The sequence below is a fragment of the Tetrahymena thermophila genome, assembly GCF_000189635.1.
Source record: "Tetrahymena thermophila SB210 genomic scaffold scf_8254803, whole genome shotgun sequence".
Classification (NCBI taxonomy): Eukaryota; Ciliophora; class Oligohymenophorea; order Hymenostomatida; family Tetrahymenidae; genus Tetrahymena; species Tetrahymena thermophila.
The window spans coordinates 550091-572556 of NW_002476559.1; the positions used below are offsets into that span (position 1 = coordinate 550091).

The 22466-nt window shown below is 23.2% G+C and overlaps 7 protein-coding genes across 7 annotated transcripts; 3 read left to right on the forward strand and 4 right to left on the reverse strand. All coding sequences in view use genetic code 6, as the record gives it.

Annotated features, from left to right (window-relative positions):
• Positions 1 to 515: 515 nt before the first annotated feature.
• On the forward strand, positions 516 to 1477 carry TTHERM_00006200 (rhomboid protease; the record flags this gene model as incomplete). The annotated part of the gene is made up of 2 exons (XM_001008101.3): positions 516 to 630; positions 705 to 1477. The coding sequence occupies 2 exons, from the start codon at positions 516 to 518 to the stop codon at positions 1475 to 1477; spliced, it is 888 nt and encodes a 295-aa protein (XP_001008101.1).
• An 889-nt stretch (positions 1478 to 2366) lies between these two features.
• Positions 2367 to 4515, reverse strand: TTHERM_00006210 (hypothetical protein; the record flags this gene model as incomplete). Its single annotated transcript, XM_001008102.1, has 3 exons — positions 2367 to 3289; positions 3342 to 3919; positions 4049 to 4515. 3 exons carry the CDS (start codon positions 4513 to 4515, stop codon positions 2367 to 2369), a joined length of 1968 nt encoding a protein of 655 aa, XP_001008102.1.
• Positions 4516 to 6130: 1615 nt separating this feature from the next.
• Positions 6131 to 6643, reverse strand: TTHERM_00006220 (HVA22/TB2/DP1 family protein; the record flags this gene model as incomplete). Its single annotated transcript, XM_001008103.3, has 1 exon — positions 6131 to 6643. The coding sequence occupies one exon, from the start codon at positions 6641 to 6643 to the stop codon at positions 6131 to 6133; it is 513 nt and encodes a 170-aa protein (XP_001008103.1).
• A 1718-nt stretch (positions 6644 to 8361) lies between these two features.
• Positions 8362 to 9359, forward strand: TTHERM_00006230 (diacylglycerol acyltransferase; the record flags this gene model as incomplete). Its single annotated transcript, XM_001008104.2, has 2 exons — positions 8362 to 8805; positions 8886 to 9359. The coding sequence occupies 2 exons, from the start codon at positions 8362 to 8364 to the stop codon at positions 9357 to 9359; spliced, it is 918 nt and encodes a 305-aa protein (XP_001008104.2).
• Positions 9360 to 10149: 790 nt separating this feature from the next.
• On the reverse strand, positions 10150 to 14616 carry TTHERM_00006240 (ABC transporter C family protein; the record flags this gene model as incomplete). Its single annotated transcript, XM_001008105.3, has 14 exons — positions 10150 to 10226; positions 10287 to 10509; positions 10564 to 10649; positions 10700 to 11021; positions 11088 to 11159; positions 11220 to 11509; positions 11568 to 11792; positions 11865 to 12088; positions 12147 to 12342; positions 12391 to 12473; positions 12541 to 13385; positions 13449 to 14221; positions 14278 to 14397; positions 14457 to 14616. The coding sequence occupies 14 exons, from the start codon at positions 14614 to 14616 to the stop codon at positions 10150 to 10152; spliced, it is 3696 nt and encodes a 1231-aa protein (XP_001008105.3).
• A 233-nt stretch (positions 14617 to 14849) lies between these two features.
• On the reverse strand, positions 14850 to 15540 carry TTHERM_00006250 (ABC transporter family protein, putative; the record flags this gene model as incomplete). Its single annotated transcript, XM_001008106.2, has 4 exons — positions 14850 to 15029; positions 15112 to 15155; positions 15202 to 15365; positions 15494 to 15540. The coding sequence occupies 4 exons, from the start codon at positions 15538 to 15540 to the stop codon at positions 14850 to 14852; spliced, it is 435 nt and encodes a 144-aa protein (XP_001008106.2).
• A 1756-nt stretch (positions 15541 to 17296) lies between these two features.
• Positions 17297 to 22004, forward strand: TTHERM_00006260 (coiled-coil protein, putative; the record flags this gene model as incomplete). The annotated part of the gene is made up of 9 exons (XM_001008107.2): positions 17297 to 17402; positions 17529 to 18019; positions 18341 to 19209; positions 19327 to 19765; positions 20381 to 20602; positions 20655 to 21092; positions 21224 to 21574; positions 21635 to 21808; positions 21867 to 22004. The coding sequence occupies 9 exons, from the start codon at positions 17297 to 17299 to the stop codon at positions 22002 to 22004; spliced, it is 3228 nt and encodes a 1075-aa protein (XP_001008107.2).
• Between the last annotated feature and the right edge of the window lie 462 nt (positions 22005 to 22466).

Below are 22466 nucleotides of genomic sequence, written 5' to 3' on the forward strand. Positions count from 1 at the left end.
ATAAAACTCTCTGCCTGTATGAATTCTTAACTTAAAAAACTTGACACAATTTTTGTTCATTATTTTATTCATTAATTATATTAATTATTGATCATTTTAAAGAAAATATTTAATTTATTAATAAAAATCAATGGAACAATACAAAATGTGTAAGTAAGTAAAAAAATAAATAAAAAAATAATCTAGTAGTTTTTCAATGAATTTAATTTATGTAAATGGATTTATTAATAAATATGATTAATAACATTTAGAAATTTAGTAGTTTCCATAATTCTTTTTAGTCTTCATTTTTTTTTGATATTATAAACTACTATGTTTGATAATAAATAAATAAATATTTGAATAATAGAGATTAGAATCATAAAATCTTACTTAGATTTTCAATTTCATTCATTAGCTTTCTTTTCTAAAAATAAACAACAACTAAGAATTATTTGTATTTAGTATATATAGATAATAAATAGGAATATTTATTTCAAAGGTAAAAATTAGGTAAAACACTTAGATTATAAAATATGGCCAATATTCATAGATTAAATGATGATGGGTTTGATAGAAGACTGCGTTTAGGGTTTAGTAATCCCAATCAAAATTAAATATTAGATCCAAATTTAAAAATACCATTTGTGAGTAATCATTTTAATTGAATTTATTATTAGAAGTAAAGTAAATTAAATATGTAATTTTGCTTTGTTTTATTTAAGGTTAAGTCCCTCCTGAGGAGTAAGATCCAAGAAAAGAGTCATTTTGGTAGATGCTGAAAATAAACTTATGCCCATCATTCAAAATAAATTCTATCACATTTTCTATATTAGTAATTAATTCATTCGTATTTGTCCTAGAATGTTACTAAACAACTGGATTTGGCTAAAGTCTTTTAGAAATCAATTAAAAATCTCTCATAGATATGGGTGCTGTAGTTCCTATAGATATTAGAGAAAAAGGATAATATTACAGAGTATTATTTGCGATGTTTATGCATGCAAGTTTCGTTCATCTACTGTTTAATTAAATCTCATTATTTATTATTTTGTCAGCAATTGAATACAGCTATGGTTTACTAAACACAACCATTATTTATCTTCTTTCTGGCATCGGAGCAAACATGCTAGCTGCTAATTTTGGAATTGATTATGATATTTATGTAGGGTGTAGTGGGGCTGTCACTGGGTTACTCGCTTGTGTTCTTTCATACTTCATATTGAACTGGAATAAGTTAGAAGTACTTGGACCTATGAGAGAGTATATATTATGTATATTTATAATGTTTATGCTGCTTGCTTTCTTATTCCCAGGACCTTCTTCAATATCAACTTATTCAAACATTGGAGGCTTTTTAGCAGGATTGTTTTCAGGTCTAGCTATACCCGAGCCAGCTCAGTAAGGATCTTATGAAAAATATGCAAAAATTTCTGGCTGGGTACTACTCAGCACTTTCTTTGTACTTATACTTCTCTCCTTGTATATTCATTAATGAAGTACTCTGTTTAGTTAAAATTTTTAATTCTTGAGAAAGCATGGATTTATACATAAATAAATAAATAAGTAACAGTAAAAACTATAATATTATTAATAATAATCGTATTCTTTTAATTTCAGTGTCTAAATGTGTAAATTTGATAAAATTAATATTCTAGCTTAATTCAAAATGATCAAGCAATCAATTCCTTTTATCAGATTTTATATTTTGTAAATAAAAAGATTGATTACAAAAATATTATTTCAGCATGAATCAATCAATACTCAATAAAAATAAGTTTATAAGTTAAAAATTTTAGCAATCTATTTAATAAAAATACAAAAATTTTTATTTTAAAATAATTAACTTAATTGGCTAAAAATACTATTTTAGTTATAGCACTTTGCTATTTTAAAAAATGGCTATTGCTGCTAAACAGCACATAGCCATTAGGTTTTAAAAGTAAAAAGAAAATATCTTTTTTAATTTTTTTATATGTATTTATGAATCAAATTTAATTTGTAAAATGAGGGCACAATGGAATATTTTAAGATTTAAAAAAGGAGGGCAATTATATAAAAAATAAAATATATTTTCATGATTTTGTAATTTAATCAAAAACAAACTTATTTTTTTAGATATTTCATAAAATTTTGGTTGAAAGAGTATTTAAGGTATTATTTAAAATTTATAAAATCTTTGAATATTTAATTCTTATTTGATCTTGAAATAAACTATTTTTAATTGCACTTTACATAATGTGGCCATTTGAAAATTTTAAATCTTATAACCTTAAAGCATTTTTTATGCAAGAAAGTTTAATGAAGTGAAATTAATATTTTAATAAAATGATCTTTTTTATGATATATATACATATAAAGAGCTATCAATCCTTTTAGAAATAAAATCACATAACTTTTTAATCCTTAAAAGTTGAATAGGTTGTGCTCTGTAGATTTGCAGTGAGCAAATCAGAGAGTTTTTAATAGTTAGCACGTAAACGGAGGTTTTCTTCATTCGAGTCACGAAGAGTTTTCTCTAATTCTTGGATTCTGTCTCTATAGCTATCATGGAGAGTATTGTGTTCATCATGAGCTTTTATGAATTTATCTTCTAATTATGATTTAATTGTTTTTTCGTCTTACTCTGTCAAGTTATCCTTTTCTTTTAGTTTGTTAAGCTCTTCTTTAAGCTTTTTTATGAGTTACTCTTTATAGTCTAAATCAGCTCTCTATCTTTCAATATACATCTCGAATTCAGTGTTATTTAAATCTATATCTTGATTTTCAATTTTATACTTTACAATACTTTAATTTATTTCATTTATTTTTTCAGTGTTTGATTTTATTCTGTTTGAGTAATCCTTTACTAGATCTGTTGTTCTTCTGTCACTATCCATTATTTTTTGCTCATAATCATTCATTCTCCTTTCCAAAATATCAAAACGATCGTTATATTCTTGTTATCCAGCTGCTTTTAATTTTTCTACGACTTCTTTAGCCTCGTCCTTTGATTAAAATTCTGATTTTACCATGTCATCCATTATTTTATATATCTCTAATCTTGTTTCATCATTCTTTTTGCTACGTATTCCAACTTGCTTTATTAATTCTTCACATTTTTCATGATATTCTGAATCAACTTATCTCATTTAACGAATATTTTAATCGGAAATGCTCAATAACTCACTTTGCAATCTTTTGTCTGTATCTCTTATTTTTTCCTCTTGTAAATGGCACTTGTCTTCTAGTTCTCTCTTACTTTTTTGCTTTTCGTGTTCATAACCTTTTAATTCTGCCTCAACCCTATGTAAATCAGTTTTAAGAGTGCCTAAAATCAAATAAAATATTTTAGTTTAAATTTAAATATTTTGTTTGTTTACTTTGTTCATGCTATCTAGCAAGAAATTCTTCTTCTAGTTAGGCCTTCTTTTAAGCTTTAACTTACAAAGCACTTTTTAGCTCAGAAATTTTACCTTGTAAACTCTCTTTTAAAGCTAAGCCTTAAACTCTTTCATTGTCAATTTAAATTTCCAAATGCTAAATTAGATTAACACTCTCATATCCAGCCTATAAATTCCTGCTGATTTCATTTTAATCCATAATTCTAGTCCTACTTTAATTGAAGGCCTCTTACATAATTGGAACTTAGTAAGGATATTAAGGTTAATGATGTTAAGCAACAAACCTAATAGTTTCTCTATCATTAATAGATTCATTAAAATCTTACTATTACTACTACTATCTATAAAAACTATTTCTCCTAGAGTCATTCATAGCATTATTTCTCCTTGCTGCAGTATGAGGAATTCCATCTCTATTATTTGTTACTAATTATTAAATTTCTGAGTTTATTTCTTCTGGTATTCCATTACCAGCAAGCTCTAAGCCTACTAAACTACCATTTTCTTGCATAGCTTGGAGAATAGCCCTACCGCCATTAGCACCAAGCTCATTCCATCTAATTTATTTTAACATTATAAATGTTATAATTATAAAAAAATTCAAAAAAAGTAATAGTAAATTAGCATCATTTATTTATTTTCTGTTATTAAATGAATTCAATTATTTATTTTAAACAAAATTTAACCTTAAATCCAAAGAAGAAATGGAGGTATTGTTTCTAATTACGTTAGCAATAATATGTGCCCCTGTTTAATTAATTTTATTATTCCTTAAATCTAAATGAGTTATTGATCTATTATTTGACAACAAAGTGTAAAGACTCTCCAATCCTGCAATATCTGTACCAAGTCTGTTCCATTCAAGATTTAAAGATTTTAACTAAAAATTTTGTCTTAAAGAGTTAAAAATTTCAATGAAACCCTAAGGACCTATATTATTTCCTTTTAAATCAATCATAGATATGCTTGTTTATCCTTTTAAGAAAGCAGCTAATTGTAAAGCGCCTTCATCGCCAATATACATTTCAGGGATTGTAATACGATTAGTTGCTGCTTGTTTTTAAATAATTTAGATTAAATTTCCACTTGCCTGTATTACTCCCATTTATTACGAAGGCACTCTAGGTGCTTGATAAGTGCTTCTAACGTACATTTTTATGAGTTTTTTACAATTATATTTATATATTTGACAGATTCTCTTATTCTTAAGACTATATTTGTTTGTTTATTTTTGGTAAGCTTGCTTGATTATTAGGTTAACTTATAAAAAGGTTATTTTATTATGTTAATCTCTATATTAATAATTAAGTTTGTATTTTATTTATTTATTGATTAAAAGATACTTTTCAATTGATCACAATTTTTTATAAATGATTCATATGAAACTACTGTCTTTTATTTTGCTATTTTTAAAAATAAAATGAATGAAATATTTGAAATAAATCATATTCATTCATTCAATAATTGTATAAAGGAAATTTTAAATTGATTAATACCAAACTGATTATAAAATTTCAAATTCTTTAGTTTATTAATTTTAAATTCTTTTCCTAAAGAAATCAAACAAATTAAATCTATTTATTTATTTAAATGAGTTTAATTCTAATATACTTAACAACTCTAAACGATTTATTTTAATTAATTATTTTAATATATTTGTTCTTTGTTAATAATATTTTTTTGATATATTTGTCCTTTTTACATTAAATTTATTTATTGATTTATTATAATTTCTCATTAAAATATTGAAAATAATTTAAATAAAAAATCATTTATTTGTGAATTAATTGGAAAAAATAAACATATTAATTTAATTTTCTAATTAAAAATGAATAATATTAACTAATTATCGCTTTTCAAGTAATAACTTAGCAAACAGTTAAAATAAAAAAATATTAATTTTGTTTTATTTACCAAAGATATTTTAAGATTTCTATTAATTTAAACAAATAATTAGCTTTAAAAATTAAAATAAATATTTTTTTATTTTTCGGGAAATACGGTCTTTAATGTTATATAATTTGTTCTAATAGTATCAAGAATATTTAAAATTTAATGAATAAAGCTATTAGAGATATTCTAATTCTAGATCAGATTTTTAAAATTGTATACCAAATTCTTAATATAATAATCACAATTAACTTTCTTGATTTAAATTTACTTAATTAATAAATTGTGCATTTCATTTTTTATCAAATTCATAATTTATTGCATTTTTCATCAGGCTTACTTACTTAATAAATTCTAAGCTTTGCTTTTCTTTTTTCTTCAAATATTGATTGAACAAATACTTTTTTGAAAAGCAAATTTTGATCTAGAGATTTTTAAAAACAAACTCTAGATAAGAATTAAATTTATCTAAGGAAGATAAAAAAAATGATACAATTAGAATTTCAAAAATCTGAAAAAGCAAAGAATAAAAAGTAAATTTGAGAAAATAATTAAGTTAAACAGTATGTATGTTTCACAAATTCATCACAAATAAATTATGTTATACCAATTATTATTTTTATAATAAAGTTTTTAGAAGATTGCATACTTTTGTTATATTAATTAATACAGTATGGCTTACTATTTATTGATTTGCTTATTTATTTATGTACTGTCTGTAAAGGGAGAACTTAATGAGCAGAAGAAGAAGAAAACAAAGTAATCGAATCAGATACTATTCAGCTTGTTTTAGATGTATATTAAAATTAAAAAATCCTCTTTCTTCTTTCCAAAAAGTTTACCTAGAAGTTAAAAATATAAGAAATCAATCAACGATTTCACTTGGAAGCAAGCTTGTTAATGTTTTAGTCAATATCAGATTCGTATTTCTTGAGAAGGGGTTAAACAACCTTGTCATAAACGACGACAGCACCTAAAGTCTTGGGGTGGAAGAGATAGACGAAGAAGGCGAGCTTTAAGAAATAGTAGAAAGGAATGAAGGAGAGAGTGAAGCCAATGAAAGAGTCCATAACGGTGAAGAGGGAGTAAACAACCCAGTAGGTCAACCATTACTTATCATCCTTATTGTCAGTAGTTTCCAAAGCCTTGAAACTCATATATGCAGGATATATGAAGCCAACAATATTGCAAATTAAGCTAGAGCCTACATTCAAAAGTGATAACAAAACCAAAACTGCAGAAAGACTCAAAATAATGTGACTGGGCTTAACGGGAATAGGAATCTTCTTGACAAGAGCTTATAAATTTTCATTTTCGTCCAAAGCATCCAAATGAACTGTCTTACATACCTTATCCAAAATAGGAGCGACCTTTTCAGTATAAATTTCCATTTCAAAAATAATTTCTGTTTACTTTTACTTTTTACCTTTTTTTTTGTTTAATTTGTTGTAAAATTTTAATTTTTATAAAATATCTCAAATAGATTTCAATCACTTACAATTTAAAGAGTAGAATGTTTGTGATTAAAACAATCTTCAAGTAATCAAACAAATTTAATTGTACAACAAATAATAATTCATTTAAAAGGAAAATATGCTTAATTAATTTGAACTTATTTATCACCGATTTCTACACGATTTCTACTGCATTTATTCATGCATGAATTAATAAATAAATAAGTAAATAAATTGCTCGAACACGTTTTTTATTAGCTGTCTAAATATTTGGAGTTTTTAAATACTTCAAAAAACTCTTGTTAAAAGCTATTTTGACAGAGAAAGCTTATATTTGATAAGGAGGGGGATTATTTAATTCTTTTAATATTTTATTAAGGAAAATTGAACGAAAAAACTAGCAAGCAAATAAACACATATATATCTTGCTGATCAAAAATTTATTTGTTTATTTGGGTGATTGATTTATTCCCGATTTAAAATATTTATGGATGCGAAAAATAAAAGAATTGATTTAGAGAAAAAAAAAAATTGATTGATATAAGGAAAAGAGTCAATTTTTTAATAAAAAACCAATTTTTATCAGTAGAACTCCAAAAGCAAATAAGTACTCTCGAGTCAAATAAATAAATAAATTTACTAAATTTCAATTTCAATTTCCTTAAAATATCAATAAATAATCTTATGCTCATATCATTAAAATATAATTAGACACCAAAGAATTTAAGATGAGAAGTACTTATGTAATTACTTTCTATAAGGCTTTTTAGAAGAAGAAAAATTAGCAGGCATGTTAATTAAATTGATAAAATTAACTACATTTTGTTTGTAAATTGTGATATAAAAGTTTTCACTCACTCGTTAGCTAGCTCACCTCAAAGGGAATAAGCAAAAGTTATAGACAAATCATATCTAAGTAATTAAATTTAATTGAATTTTTTAAATAAAATCTGTTAGTAAATAAGTAATTAATAAATTAAGCAGCGGGTTGGAGTTAAAAATATGCAATAATTAAGTGACGTATTAGGTTTTATGTGAAAGTTAACTATTTTGTTTTTACCTAATGAAAATAATGAGAGATCATATGTAGAAAAAACTGAATAAATGACTATGTAAATTATTTTCTATTTTTATAGAACAAAAATTCTAGTTGACGTAAAATTGTAAAAGCTGCATCATTAAATAAATAAATAAATAAGTAAATTTATTTATTTTATTTCTGTTATAATTTTTTTATATTAAAAATAAATTTTGAAAATATTATTTAATAAATTGAACAAAAATTTTTTATTTTGGAATTTTGATCTACTTATCATATAATAATATTCTCATCAAAAATCTAAATATGATGTCAACTTTTATTATTTATTTTAGGTCAAAGCAAAGCTTTAACTCTTTCAAATTTAATTAAAATCATAAATGAAAGAAAGAAAGATACATATCAAATAGATATACCTATAGATAGATAGATTGGTTGATTAACCTGATTGATTGATGGATTGAAAGAAAGAAAGAAAAAAGAGAAAGAGAAAGAGAAAAGAGTTTTTTTGGTCAAAAAAAGATATTCTAGATTAAATCTAAATTAATTTAATTAACTATATAGCATAAAAAAATCCTTATTTAAGCATTTACACTTGTTTCTATTAATTTAGAAAATGTCCCTTAATCCTTGGGCAGGAAGACCCTTTAAAGCAGTCTTTGGGTTCTTCTTTATTTGCTTTTGCATGAGTCTGCCATTACAGTTTATTTACATTTACAAAAAAGCACTTGAAGGCAATATTTTTATGATAATTATTTCTTTGCTCTAAATATACTTCCAGTATTTTGCTAAAGTGAAGGCTTAGCCTGCTTTAATCAAATTTACTAAGTGGATGCATTACGAAAAATACTTTGAAGAATTTAATTTTCATTAGGTTGAAGAGCATCTTTAGGAAAAAGATTCAATTTTCGCAGTTCATCCCCATTATATGTTTACTTATGGTCTAGTTTTAAATTACTATCAAGGAAATTTTGGAAAAAATTTAGCAGTTCTTACAACTAGAAGCTTATTAATGCTTCCAGGGTATGGTCTTCTGCATTAATTAACAGGCCTATAAGGAGTAAATTATATTTTTATCATTTTTCTATAGTTTTTTTATGCAATATTTACTATGCTAATTTTATTTTTTATGTTTTTAAGGTTGATGCAGAAAATATGAAAAAGTTAATGAAAAACCACCAAAATTTTGCCTTAGTTCCTGGTGGATTTGAAGAAGCTACCTTAACAACTAGAAATGAATAAAAAATATTTGTTAAAAATCGTAAAGGATTTATTAAATATGCGATTTAAGGAGGATACACTATCTACCCTGTATATATTTTTGGAGAATCTAAAGCTTATCATTATATTGAAAGCTTTCTTAATTTGCGTTTAGCTTTAAATAAAATTAAAATGGTTGGCGTTTTCTTTTGGAGTAGATTTGGCCTGATCATTCCTGAATGGAAAGTTAAAATTAATACAGTTGTAGGAAAAGCTTTGAAATTCCCTTAATCTGATAATCCATCTAAAGAATTAATTGATAAATGCCATGCAGAATATATTGAAGCCATAAAAAATCTCTATTACTCTCATAGGGAAAAGTTTGGTGAAACTGCTGAATTAGCTATCTATTGATTTTCTACAATTTAAATATATAAATAAATAAATAATAAAATTAACATACTACTTTTATCATCTAAATTACATAAAAAGCATACATAAATTAGTTTAAAATTCATAAATACAGTATTACAAAAAATATTTTAATTTTTTATTTTTATTATGTTCGAAATAAGCATTTTTTATATAAATCATTTATTATTTTGATCAAAATATTTTAAATAACTAATTTTTATATAAAGGAATAAATAATATATTCTCAAGAAATTTACTTTCTGATTTTTATAAATAAAAAAAAACTCTAAAATAAGCTTATCTCCCTTTCTATTTACAAAGTTATACTGTAAGTTTCAAAATAAAATACTGAATTAAGAATATGCAATTATTGGTAACATCTCTAAAAATAAAAAATAATTTTAAGAAACTCGATTCCTAATCATAAACACATATTCCATGCATTCATTCTCAATAATTAAGGCCATTTTTTAAAAATTATTTAATAAAGCTATCTTTGATAAAAAAATTTTTTGAATCAACTCGCCTTAATTAATGAGAATGCATGCTATGTTACAATATAGTGTATGTAATTCCTCAATAATTAAAACCAAATCCATTAACCCTAATCCTAAAAATTTTCTAAATCTTATCTTATATTTTACATACAATAAATATATAAATTAAATTAAATTTAAAAAAATTTAAATATTTCAGTAAATTTCAAATTAGCTAAGTATTTCTTTGAACATTTTACAACAAGAATTAAAAAATTTTTTATTTTTATATTATATAATTATTTATAGAATTATCAGCAACTAAATGCAAGTTTTCTCATTTCTATTTCGTGGTCTTTGCCATTTTCTTTTATGAGTTAAGTTAAATAGCCTAATTTGTTTATAATAATAAAAAATATATATTTTTATTATTTTAAATTTTATATTTTACTATTTGGATTGATAAGCATTTGCTTTGGAGTATCAAACTCTTTTATTTTTCCTTCATTTAATACTAGAATTTTATCATACTAAATGATTGTTTTAAGACGATGCGCAATAGTGATAACAGTTGTATCTTAAAATTCACTTTTAATCATATTTTGTATAATCCAATCTGTTTTTTCATCAATGCTAGCTGTAGCTTCATCCATTAATAGTAGTTTACATTTTCTCTTTATTTAATTGGATTCTAATTAAACTATATTTTTCTTAAAAATTTAATTTACCAAAATAACACGAGTAAGAGCTATCAGTTATTTTTCTCCTTAAGAAAAATTTGCTCCTTGAATGTCAACTTTCAACTCTAGCACAACTTTATATCAAGAATAATTATTTTAATTAAATAAAATCAAAAATACTTACTTTGAATATCTTCTTCATTATACTGATCAACCACATTAAACTTTTAAACTTCAATGGTTTTATTTTCTTATAGATTTTTTATTGGTAAATCTATTTTGTTGTTAATTTAGTTAGCTTTATTCAACAAAGTTTCCCACAGCTAAACTTTTTTTAGTGCTTGAACAATTTCAGCATTAGAATAAACTTCAAAAGGATCAACATTAGATTTAATTGTACCCTAAAACAAAATAGGATCTTAAGGTATCATTGATACATTACTTCTCAGCTCGCTTAATTCTAGTTTTGCGATATTTTACCCATTCAGCAATATCCTTCCATTCTCCTATTGATTTAATAAAATTTCAAATTAAAAATTGATAAAAATGAATTATTCTTTTACTTCATCAACCAATTCAAGTATGCGGAGCAAGCCTAAAGTTAAAGTGGATTTTCCACTACCAGTTCTTCCAATCACTCCAATCTGAATTTATTGTATTACAATTACATTAAAATAGTAATAATATTATGATTAAAATAATACCTTCTCATTAGCTTTTATAGAAAGTGTAATATTATTTAAAATAATTGGTGTGTCTTTTCTATATCTATATGAAACATTTTATATATCTAGGTCTCCTTACTAAGGCCATTTTTGTACAGTCTTAGACTAATTAGGATCATATAGAGTATCAAAGTCTCTTTCTTAAGGTGTCTCGTTGATATAGTTTAATACTCTATGGAAAGAGTTCATTTACAACTCAGTATCACCTAACAATTTGATAGTGATAGGAGTTGTAGTGCTAATTTTTAAAGCCCACGTTAAACTTAAACCTAAAATATATTTATTTATTTATTTAAGTAAATATTAATCAATTATTACAAATTTTACCTATATGAGCAGCAAGGTAAATGTCATAACCATATATTGATTTTTAAGCTAGACCCAAATACGCAGAAGCACCAATTATTATTGATGAAAATAAGTCCGTTATTAAATTTAACCAATGACTGCAGAAAAATTGATTAAAAGTTGCTCTTGTGTGCATATCAATGCACTTACTAAACATCTTGAAGAAATATTTTTCTTTATTAAAGCTTCTAATCTAAATTAAACCTATTTAAAAATTAAAAATTTTCATTAAAAAGAGTGAAAAAAAAAATTTTTTTCTTTTAAATTTAATTTAACCTTAATTTAACTCTGTATAAGCTCCTATCATAGGTGATCTTACAATATCAACTATTCTTTTGATTTCACGAGTACATCTGATGTATCTTCTCAGAATGTAATAATAGCAAATAATAATAAATACAGCCACTGCTATAAATATTGGTGTTATTAACGAAATCATTACAAAGCTGCCAATAAGATTCATTAGGCCACTAATTAGTTACTGTAAAACTAATTAAAGTCTTTTTATAAATTAAAATATTATTTTTAAATTCTAAAATTTAAAATAAAATTATTTACAAGTAATCTATTGCGTCAATATCCTTAGAGAAACGAGTAACAATTCTTCCTAGTGGAGTTTTATCAAAAAACTCCATTGGGCTTTTAAGCAGTCTTACCAAAAGTTTTCTAAAAATACTTTTAGATATCCTAACAGAAAAAACTAAAAAAGCTAAATATCTGAAAATGTAGAGAAAGCCGCTTGATATACTTACTCCTATTTTTTATTCATATTTAAAAATTAAACAAAAGCAAAAAAAAATACCTGCGTATATTCCTGCATACTAAGTACCATCAAGCTACTTGTAAGCATTTAAACTCCACTGGCCAAGCCACCAATCTGAAAGCCTTTTTATTTGGAAAAAAATTTTTTTTGAATAAAAATGAATAAATAATTAATTAATTAATTAAATACATCAATCCTGTTTATGATATTGCAAAAATGAGCAAAGCAATAGAAATATATCCAAAGCCTCCCATCATAAAATATTCTTTGTAAACATAGAAGGGGACTGAACCTAAGGCCTTTTCTTCATTTTAAATTAGAATTCCTTTCTCCTGTTTTTCTTTATCTTTAGCTTCTTCAAATGAATTTTAGAAAGATGATTCTTCAGAATTCTATGAGGATGAGCAGTATTTTTCATTATTTGATTTTTCCAAATGAAAATTTTCATTTATAATTTCATTTTTTTCATCTTTAATTAGATTTTTTTTAGTTTTATTTTCATTTATTTCATCTTTAATTTCATTTAATTATTTTAAGTTATCTACCTCGCTTATTTCTTAGGTTTTATTTTTTTCGTTTGTTAGCAAACTAGTCAAAGCTTTTGAATTTTTAGCAGTTAATTCTTAAAAAGAGCCAAAATCCTCTACTTTTCCTTCTTTGAGAATTGTGATAGAGTCAAAATATTTCATATAATGAGTGTGATGAGTGATAAAGATGATAGTCTTTTGCTTTAAAAACTTTCTGAATACTTTCTTGAAAATGAGTCTACCCACGTGACTATCAAGGGCACTAAGGCAATCATCTACAATATAGATATCTCTATTTGAATAAACAGCCCTTGCTATGCTAACTCTTTATTTTTAACCTCCGCTGAGATTAACACCTCTTTCACCAATCTCAGTCAAGTCACCTCCTGGTAATTGCTTGATGTCATCCAACAATTAGCATTTGTGTAATATTTTTTAATATCTTTTTTGATTATATTCTTCGCCAAATAAGATATTTTCTCTCAGGCTGCAAGATCTTAACCAAGGCTTTATTATAATAATTGATTTAGAACAACATTCAAAAAAAATATAATAATATTAATATTTTACTGTTTATGGTATGTAAGCAACAGAACCTTTTACAGCAATCTTACCAGAAGTTTTATTTATTTCATTGATAAGAGCATGAGCAAGTGTTGTTTTACCACTAGAAAATATGCCATAAATTCCATTGAAAGTTTTAGGTTTGTAGTTGAGATTTATTGAATTCAAATAAGGGGAAGTCTTTGGAATTTCATTAATTTTATCTGATTTAAAACTTTTTAGTGTTTCTTCCAATTAGCTCACATTTTCTTTTAACTTTTTCTTTTGTTAAATTTCTTGCTTTAATTTTTTGATTTTAGTTTTCTAGATAATAAAATTGTCTGGGTTTTTCAAATTATGGAGTTCATTATTTTGACTTTCCCAACTAAAACACCCTTCAACTATTTTAATTTCTCCTAATTCACAGTCTCTCGTCAGATCTTAATCATAATAATCTAAAGCCTACTCTTCACATTCGTAGAAATGGATGATACGATTATAAGAAACTCTAGCTTGTATAAATTTCCCCCATCCAGAAGCTAATTGAATTATCGGTGCTTAAAGCAAGTTAATTAGTGAAAGAGCTGTAAATGCTTTAGCAGTATTTAGCTAATTATCCAAAATAATGTAAACTACAAAGACTAAAACAGCTATAATACTAGGAGACACTTAGCTGATACAATCAACCTATCCTATGTTGAAAAGGAATCCAAACAGAATTTTAATTTCCTAAATTCTTATGCTTTATAATTGCTTCACAACCCAATTCTCCCAAGCATAATATTTGATTATCTTAATTCCTATTTATATAAAAATAATTGAGAACAACTTAAGAAACAGTTTAATTTTGATTTACCTTAAAAAAATTCAGTAATTTTCTTACTCCTCTAATCTATTATAGAAAAAACCTTCATTCTAAAACCAGCTTATTTAGAAGTAATGTGATTAACTAAAATAGAAGCTAGAACAAGCATGGCTTAATTTAATGTAAAGAATTATTTATTTTAATATTTAGAATTAATCAAATTATTTTACATGGAGCGATAAGACCTATATATCCCAATTCGTATATGATGTATATAGTAGCAGCTATTACAATTAAAGGTGCTGTCATCGCAGTAAAGGCAAATAGTAAGAATTGAAAAATTTCGATTGAATTCATAATGACAAGATTAGTCATTTTACCTGAATCCATGTATTTTCTTCCAGAATTACTTAATTTGAGTAATTTTTCATATAAAATACCAAAAATTTGGTTTGCACTCTTAGTTATTTGTCAAAGTTGGATAATAGTAATATCATGATTTAAGATAAATGAAATTAAATAATCAATTTATATAAAAAAATATTTCAGTGATAAAAAATACTCATTCATATATGTATCTAGTTTAGTGGTATTATTATGTGATACATATATGGTTAATTTAATCAATTAAAAATTACTTAAAAGGTGATCCTATTTGTTAAAAGCGTTAAATGCTACTACAAAAAGACTTTCAAAGCAAAACAAGCAAACAAAAGACTAGCATAGATATATCCTAGGCTTTGATTTGAAGATTCATCAGCAATATTTTTAACAATTAAATTTAAAAATATAGGTCCAGCAAACTATTTTTAGTAAAATTTATCAAATAAAATAAATTAGTTAATTGAAATACATTTAAAAGACTCCTTAAATTTTATTAAGTACTGTTTCCAGTCTTTCTTCTTCTCTCAAATCGAATAAATCGCATTCTAAAAGTTAAATAAAATTAGATTTGTAAGATTAAAAACAAGTTACCTTTGATCGATTTTGAGTTTCCTAATTTTATGACTTTGTTGGTCCATAAAAATAGAGCTTTACTTAAGCACGAAGCCCTGTTTTCTAAATTTGGATTAAAACTATTTTGTGAATAATTTTAACCAGATTATTCTTTAGTTTTTATCTTTGAGTTTGACATCCTACTAATTTTTTTACAAATTAATTATATATTTATTAATTATCTTAATTGAAGCACCTTTTTAAAATGCGAGCCTTAGTATGAATTTCTTTATTATAGATATTGGTAATTCTTTTACAATAATTAATTTACATATTAAAAGCAAAAATAAGTGGCATTTAAAATTGTAATTAATACATGATCTGTTAATTTCTTATGTATATATTAATTACTTTTTTATATCGAAATTAAAGGAGACGCAAATCCAATATTTTGATGAATACTGATATCATTTTAAATTTCTGTCAATAGTTTTTAAGGTTTAATATAATTTGTGTTTTATATGCTTTTGAATACTCTATATTTTTTTAGAATGGAGGAATAAATAAATAATAAAAATTGTACTTTTTTCTAGCCAGACACATATTATCATATAAATAACTATTCTTAGCAAGTAAATAAAAAATATTAAAAATTATTGAAGCATAAACTTCAAAAAAATATAATTCTTTCTTAACTAAATTTAATTTTAGAGAGAAAATTACTTAAAAATAGTTAATAAATATATATTTCCTTTCAGTAATAAAACTACCATTATTTATTAATACTTATATTTTATGGACTAATATAAAATGATGTACTTATCTTTAAATTTTTTTATTTGAATTATTAGTAAAAGATGACTATTTTATTTCGAGTAATTATTAAGGCTTATTTTTTGAACAAAGATAACATTTGTATTTAAAAGTTTAATATTTTCTAATTAATTATAAGATAAAATCACCTATAATTAATATTTATTATTTATCCAAATTTTTAATAATAAAAAAAACTTTAAAATAATTAAATATTTTTTATACTTTTAACCGTTTTGAGCAAGTTTTTTTATCATATCTCACTCATCTATCTGAATGAAATATATTTTTTTCAAATAAAATAAAATAGTTTATTATTAAATTTATATTTAAAATAAATAAATTATTTAAAATATTTAATAATCTGTAAATAATTTTTTGATAAATTTTAACTATTATATGTTCCAAATAACTATTTTATTTACTCACTTATTTAATTATTTTTACAGACACCTGTTAATTAGTAATTGGTTTTTATTTATTTTAATTTATATCATATGAGCTTCACAGAGAAAGATTAAATTCCATACACATTTTTACTTTAAATTTATCAGTCTTGTAAACAAATTTATAAACCTTTTGTCTTTTTACTAAAATTAACTTGAATACATACATAATTTTGTGTTTGAAGTTTATCATTGCAATTTATATATTAAATTTTTTATTTTTTAGGTATTTAAAAGGAAGACATTATTTTAATTTATTAAGCTAAAATTTGGGGATAATATTTTTAAAAATTAGTAAAGAGAAACTCTGCTTTTATTAATATTTTATATTGTTAACATAGGAAAAGCTATTATGAATAATTTTAAAATTCTAACTTTTTTGTGATAATTAATTGCTCTTTAAAATTCTTTCTAAATTTAAGAATTATTCAAAGTTAAATTTATTGGAATTTATTAGATAAAATCTAATTAGTTAAAGTAAAGAAGTAAAAATTTATTAATTTATTTATAAACCTATAATTAATTATCTATCTAGGGATTATTGATGAATTAAATATTTTATATAAAAATATTGTTAGAAGTCAATCATTTTTACAAGCCATACTTTGTTTACTAAAAATGATATCAAATAAATAAATTTGAAATGTTTATATTACTATTAATTTGTTGTGTTAAGTAAGATATTTATTAATTTATTGATATTATTATTAAATAGTAGTAAATATTAAATTATTTGCATTCATTTAATTAATAAACAACATAGAGGAATCAATTTCAAAACATTTAATAATTAGTTAGTTAGATAGATAGATAGATTTATAAATAGCTTTTTTATTGGCTAGATTGTTTCAAAAATAATATATAGAATTTACACAATGTTCTCATAAAAGACTTTTGTTACTTTGCAAATGGTTTAGTAAGCTCTATTTGGCTCAAGAAACCCAGATGAGCTTAATCCAATCTTTTTTGATAATCTATAAGGTATGCAGATTAAAATAAATAAATAAATAAATAAATAAATGATTGATTTTTTTAAGATTTAACATAATTTTAGAGTTAGTTCTAGCTTAAAATTTAGTGCAATTTATTAATGGATATTATAAAAAGAAACAAGTGATAAGCAGAAGAAGAGATCATCAGTCTAAGAGTTCTTTTAGGCATTTGGGTTACTTAAAGAGAGTTAGATTGGTGATTTAATTAGCTAAACTAGATCATCTGAAGAAGAATAAACGATTGAATAGATTTTATAGGATGAAGAGCTGGATTATTACTTAGATTAAAGTTTAGGTGAAGAAGATTTTGTTCATAAGGAATTTAAGAAATTTGATATTAGAGTTGGGCATTATGAATCGAATTAGGAATTAAAAAAGTTAGAAAAGATAAATAGAATTATTGAAAAAAGATTAAATAATAATTGCATCAAGCACTACGGAAATATTGCCAAAGGATTAAAAAATATAGAGTCGTTAGGCGATGATAATCTAGTTAGTTTAGCGAAGATTCAAGTCATAAGAAATATTTTGTAGTCGGCTAAAAATTAAGTAACATCAAATTCAATTAAGGTGATTAGACTGAAGAAGTAATCAACAAATGCAAAAGTAAAAAATTAATAATTTAATATTTTATTATTTAAGGTTTACTATTCAACTTTTGCTTACATTTACTTCTAATAGAAATACTTTATTGTTTTAAACGAATTCGACTTGATATTCTATCTATTATTTTATTTTTTAAATAAATAAATACATGAATAAATGAATGAGTGAATCATTCAATTTACTTAATAAAAATAGAATTTTGATATTCCATACAGCCAGTTTGTTTGTTTCTTTCTTAAATGTTTTGCTACAATTTTTAATTTAATTTAAAATTAATCTTTTAAATGATAATTTGAGTAATTTATTTATTATATCAAAAAGTGCATTTTATAAAAGCTTTTGGATATCTAAAGTTTGGTAGGACAGAGATTTAATTAGATTTCGCAAATAGTTGTCAAGAAGGATGAGTTTTAGTTTTTAAAGTGCGACTAAGTTTATAAAAATTTAATTGAAATAAAAGATTTGGTTAGTAAATATCGAGATGATTAATTTAAGGAAATTAAGGCATTTAAGAATATCGAGTCTATGGTTTAGCAAAAACAAAAAATATTGGCTGAAATAGTTATTAAAAATTGGATTTTAATCCATAAACAATATGACGAACAGCATCTGTACAACAATCTTCTTTCTTAGTTTATTTTAGAGTAAAAAAAAGAAATTGTATTACTTGAAACTCTAAAGTCTAATATTCTCATTTAGATATCAGACGAAATCATTCAAGAGGCAGTCTAAAAATTCGTTTTGCTAGAAAACTACGATGAAGAAAATATCATTTTTGTTTTGAATTACATTCCTAAGGAAAACTTTTTACCATTTCTGGAAGAAATATTCTCAAAGTTTACAAAGCTTATGGTTAACTATCACTATATCAGCAGGTGGTTTGTAAAAAACGACTCTAATGAGAGCAATCTTATTCTCTCAACTGACTGGTCGCAAAAATTGTACGATGATCCTAGTGTTTCTCCAGAGCAGCAAGTTGATATATTTTTAGATTACGTACAAAAAAACAAAATAATTTATTTATAAGACAGAAAGATGCTTTGGTAAACAATAGAACATAAAGTTAGGCAGATTATAAACAACACTTATTAAATTAATTCTTTTTCTGAAACTGAGCTCATAACCTTCTTGAAACTAATTAGTGATTTTATAGGAACTGGTATATAGTATTCAAACTCAGAGTCTGAGAAGTAAACCACTTTTATTTTTACTAATTTTTTTCTAAAATTTTGATTATATTTTAAATAATTTTTAAAAAATTTTGTTAGAATTTTGATTTAATTTTAAATAATTATTATTAAATAAAGCATAAGGCAATGCGTCAACTTGAAGATTGTTAGCTATTACTAATACTTTATTATTAATTTTTAAAAAACTATCTAAAAATGTCTAAGTGAAGAAAAGTGGGAATAAGTTTAGCAATTAAATTATAATTAAATTTTAAGTGATTTAAATTCAATAATCAATTCACCTTTACAAAGAGAGTTCATTAATTCTATTTAATATATTCTTCCTGAACTTAAAGTAGAAAATATTGAGTCTTATTCTCCTATAAATAATGCTAGATATATTTAATAAAGTACTCCTAATATTAGAAAATCCTCTTTAACTCACATTGATTCTAATAACCCAGAATCTTCTGACACTCCTCATTTATTAAGCTCACCTGAGATCTAAAATAAAAATAAAGAACTTAATTCTTCTGAATTCGCTGTAATTTAAAAAACTGAGCTTAAGTTATAAAAGGTAAATATAAAATAACTTGTTATTTTTTATTAGCTTTAAATTTAAGCATTTAAGTTTTTATTATTAATTTAAATTTTTCATTATTTAGCTTTGAAAAATGATTAATAAATATAATAAAGAGTTCTTAAAATAAAAATTGATGAAGAAATCATCAATTCAAATCAATTAAAATATTAAAAATTATTTTTCAATATTAATTATTATTTTTAGTTAAAAAGTTTTTTTAATTATAAATAAAAATAAATCAACCCTTCAAAATATCAACATAAATAATTACCACCTCTAAATTAAATAAATTCACTATTTTTTAATAGATTTATGTAAATTCTTATAGAGGAGGGAATCTAATTTTCCATAATTTAGATTTTTAAAATATAAATTAAAATAGAAATTAATCTTTATTTAATATTTAATTCTATTTATTTCAAGGATATATATATCTAAATTTTCTACTATTTCAATTTCATTTTGAGTTTAAATATTTTCTTAGAGTAATTCTAAATTAATTTATCTTTTAATTTGAGTTTTATTGATTTATCTCTCAAAAAAACCTTTGATAAAGTTAATTATCAAATAATTTTACAATTTTAAACTTAATTTATTAATTTTAAAAAGTGTCTTAGTGAATCAGCTCAGAATACACCTATGAGAGATAGTTTAACTAAGAAAGATAACATAACTACTTTAGACGATTAGTTTATAAACTAAATAAAGTTTTAGTCATAGAGCACAATAAGAATGACTTAAGGTATAATGAACTGCTTGAGATTGATTAAAATACTGTGGCCTGTGTAACTTCAAATTTATGAAGCAATGAAAGAAATTATTGACTATTATGTAATTTGATTAAAATTTTTTAATTAATTTCATCTTTTATTTTTAAAAAAAGATTTATAGCTTGTTTTATCTTCTGTGCAATAAATCTTTCAAAGAAAAGTTTATAAGGAAGTTCAAGCTTGAGCATATGAATGCTAATAATGAAAGTCTTATCGAAACTCATGAAAATAATATGGATTTTATTATGGAATAATACTTAATTTAAAAAAAATATTAGAAATCTAGAGATTTTATTATTCAATAGTACAGCAAATTTGGAGATAACACAATTGTCATTCCCTAGAACTATTAAAACATAGATCCTAACCAAAAAATTTTAGATGATTAAAATCAAAAAAGATCTTTTTCATTATTCGAAGGATTAGATTTTTAGCTCCCAGAAATTAGCTAAGGAGAAGCATATAACAATCTATTAAGCTCAAGAATAATTTCTAACTAATCTTTTTTATCACTTATTTCCTTACTAGAAAAAATAAAACCATTTCTAAAAGTAATTTTTCAAAATTATTTTAATTAAATTTTAGTTTGTTAATAACAATAAATGTTTCTTAGATGTTAATCATTTATTAATTATGTAACAAAGAAATTAAGATTTTATCAAATTTTTTAATATTATTAAAGATTTACTTAAAGAAAAATGCTGATTTAATAGAGGAACATTTTTAAATTTATGAATAAATAAAATTTGAATTTGTAGAAGCATGTTACCAGAGTTTCATACCTAACTACACTTTAAGCTAGTTAAATATGGAAAATATATTAAATAATGTAAAATGGGATGTCAAAGAACTTTCAAAAGATATTAAGCCAAATGCATATGTTGCTAACTTTAAAGTTTTCTTATAAAAAAATTATGAATGTATAAATAAAACATTTTAAGAAGATCAACTAGAGAAAAAATAAGCCCTTTATAAAATTTTAGTTTATTACTTTTTCTAGTCGGTGATTGAAATCTATTCAAAGATAAAATAAGTAAGTTAAATTCACTAATTTTATTCAAATTATTTTATTCATTTTTGCTTGTGAACATAGATAACTACATAATCGAGAGGTTAACTTTTGGTTGACATCAAATAAATTTTGTTAGAAACAGAAGAACTTTTGGTCTGGGATACAAAGCAATATAAGTAGTATCTAGAAAATTATTTAGAGTTGTTGCAGTTTTGCAACTCTGATGACATACATACATTTATAGTTAAATATAGGGTAAATTAGATATTTTTGGTAAAATTTATATTTATTTACTTATAATGTTTTAATAAAGGAAAGATATCCTTACAGGTGTCTTAAAAGCTTGTTTATTTTATCTGAAGCAGGAGTAACTTCTAGTAAAAAAAAGAAATTAGAAAATCAAATGTAAATGCTTAAAAATTATTAATTGTTCTTAAGAGATATAAAGTGATTGATTGATTATGATCTATCTTATAAAACAATTATCATGAATAAGTATAATTTATATATACTAACTACTATATTAAAAATATCTATATGTCTGTATATACATATATACTAATGCATATGTATTAAATTGCAATCAATTTTAATTATTTCTTAGTTAATTAAATACATTAATTATAAATTAAAAAATTAATTTAGAGAAACAAACAAAGTAACATCATTCATTCATTTTATATTATATTTATTAGAAATTTATTTATTTAAACAATCAACAAATTTTGATTATTAATTTTGTTTGAGTTAAATTTTATGACATTTATTTTTTTAAACAATCTACAAGTTTGTTTTGATTATTAATTTTGTTTGAGTTAAATTTTATGACTTAAGAATATTAAATTCTATCTTCATAATTTATTTTGAAGTTAATGACTTTTCTATATTATTGATAAAATTTTTAATTTAGAAG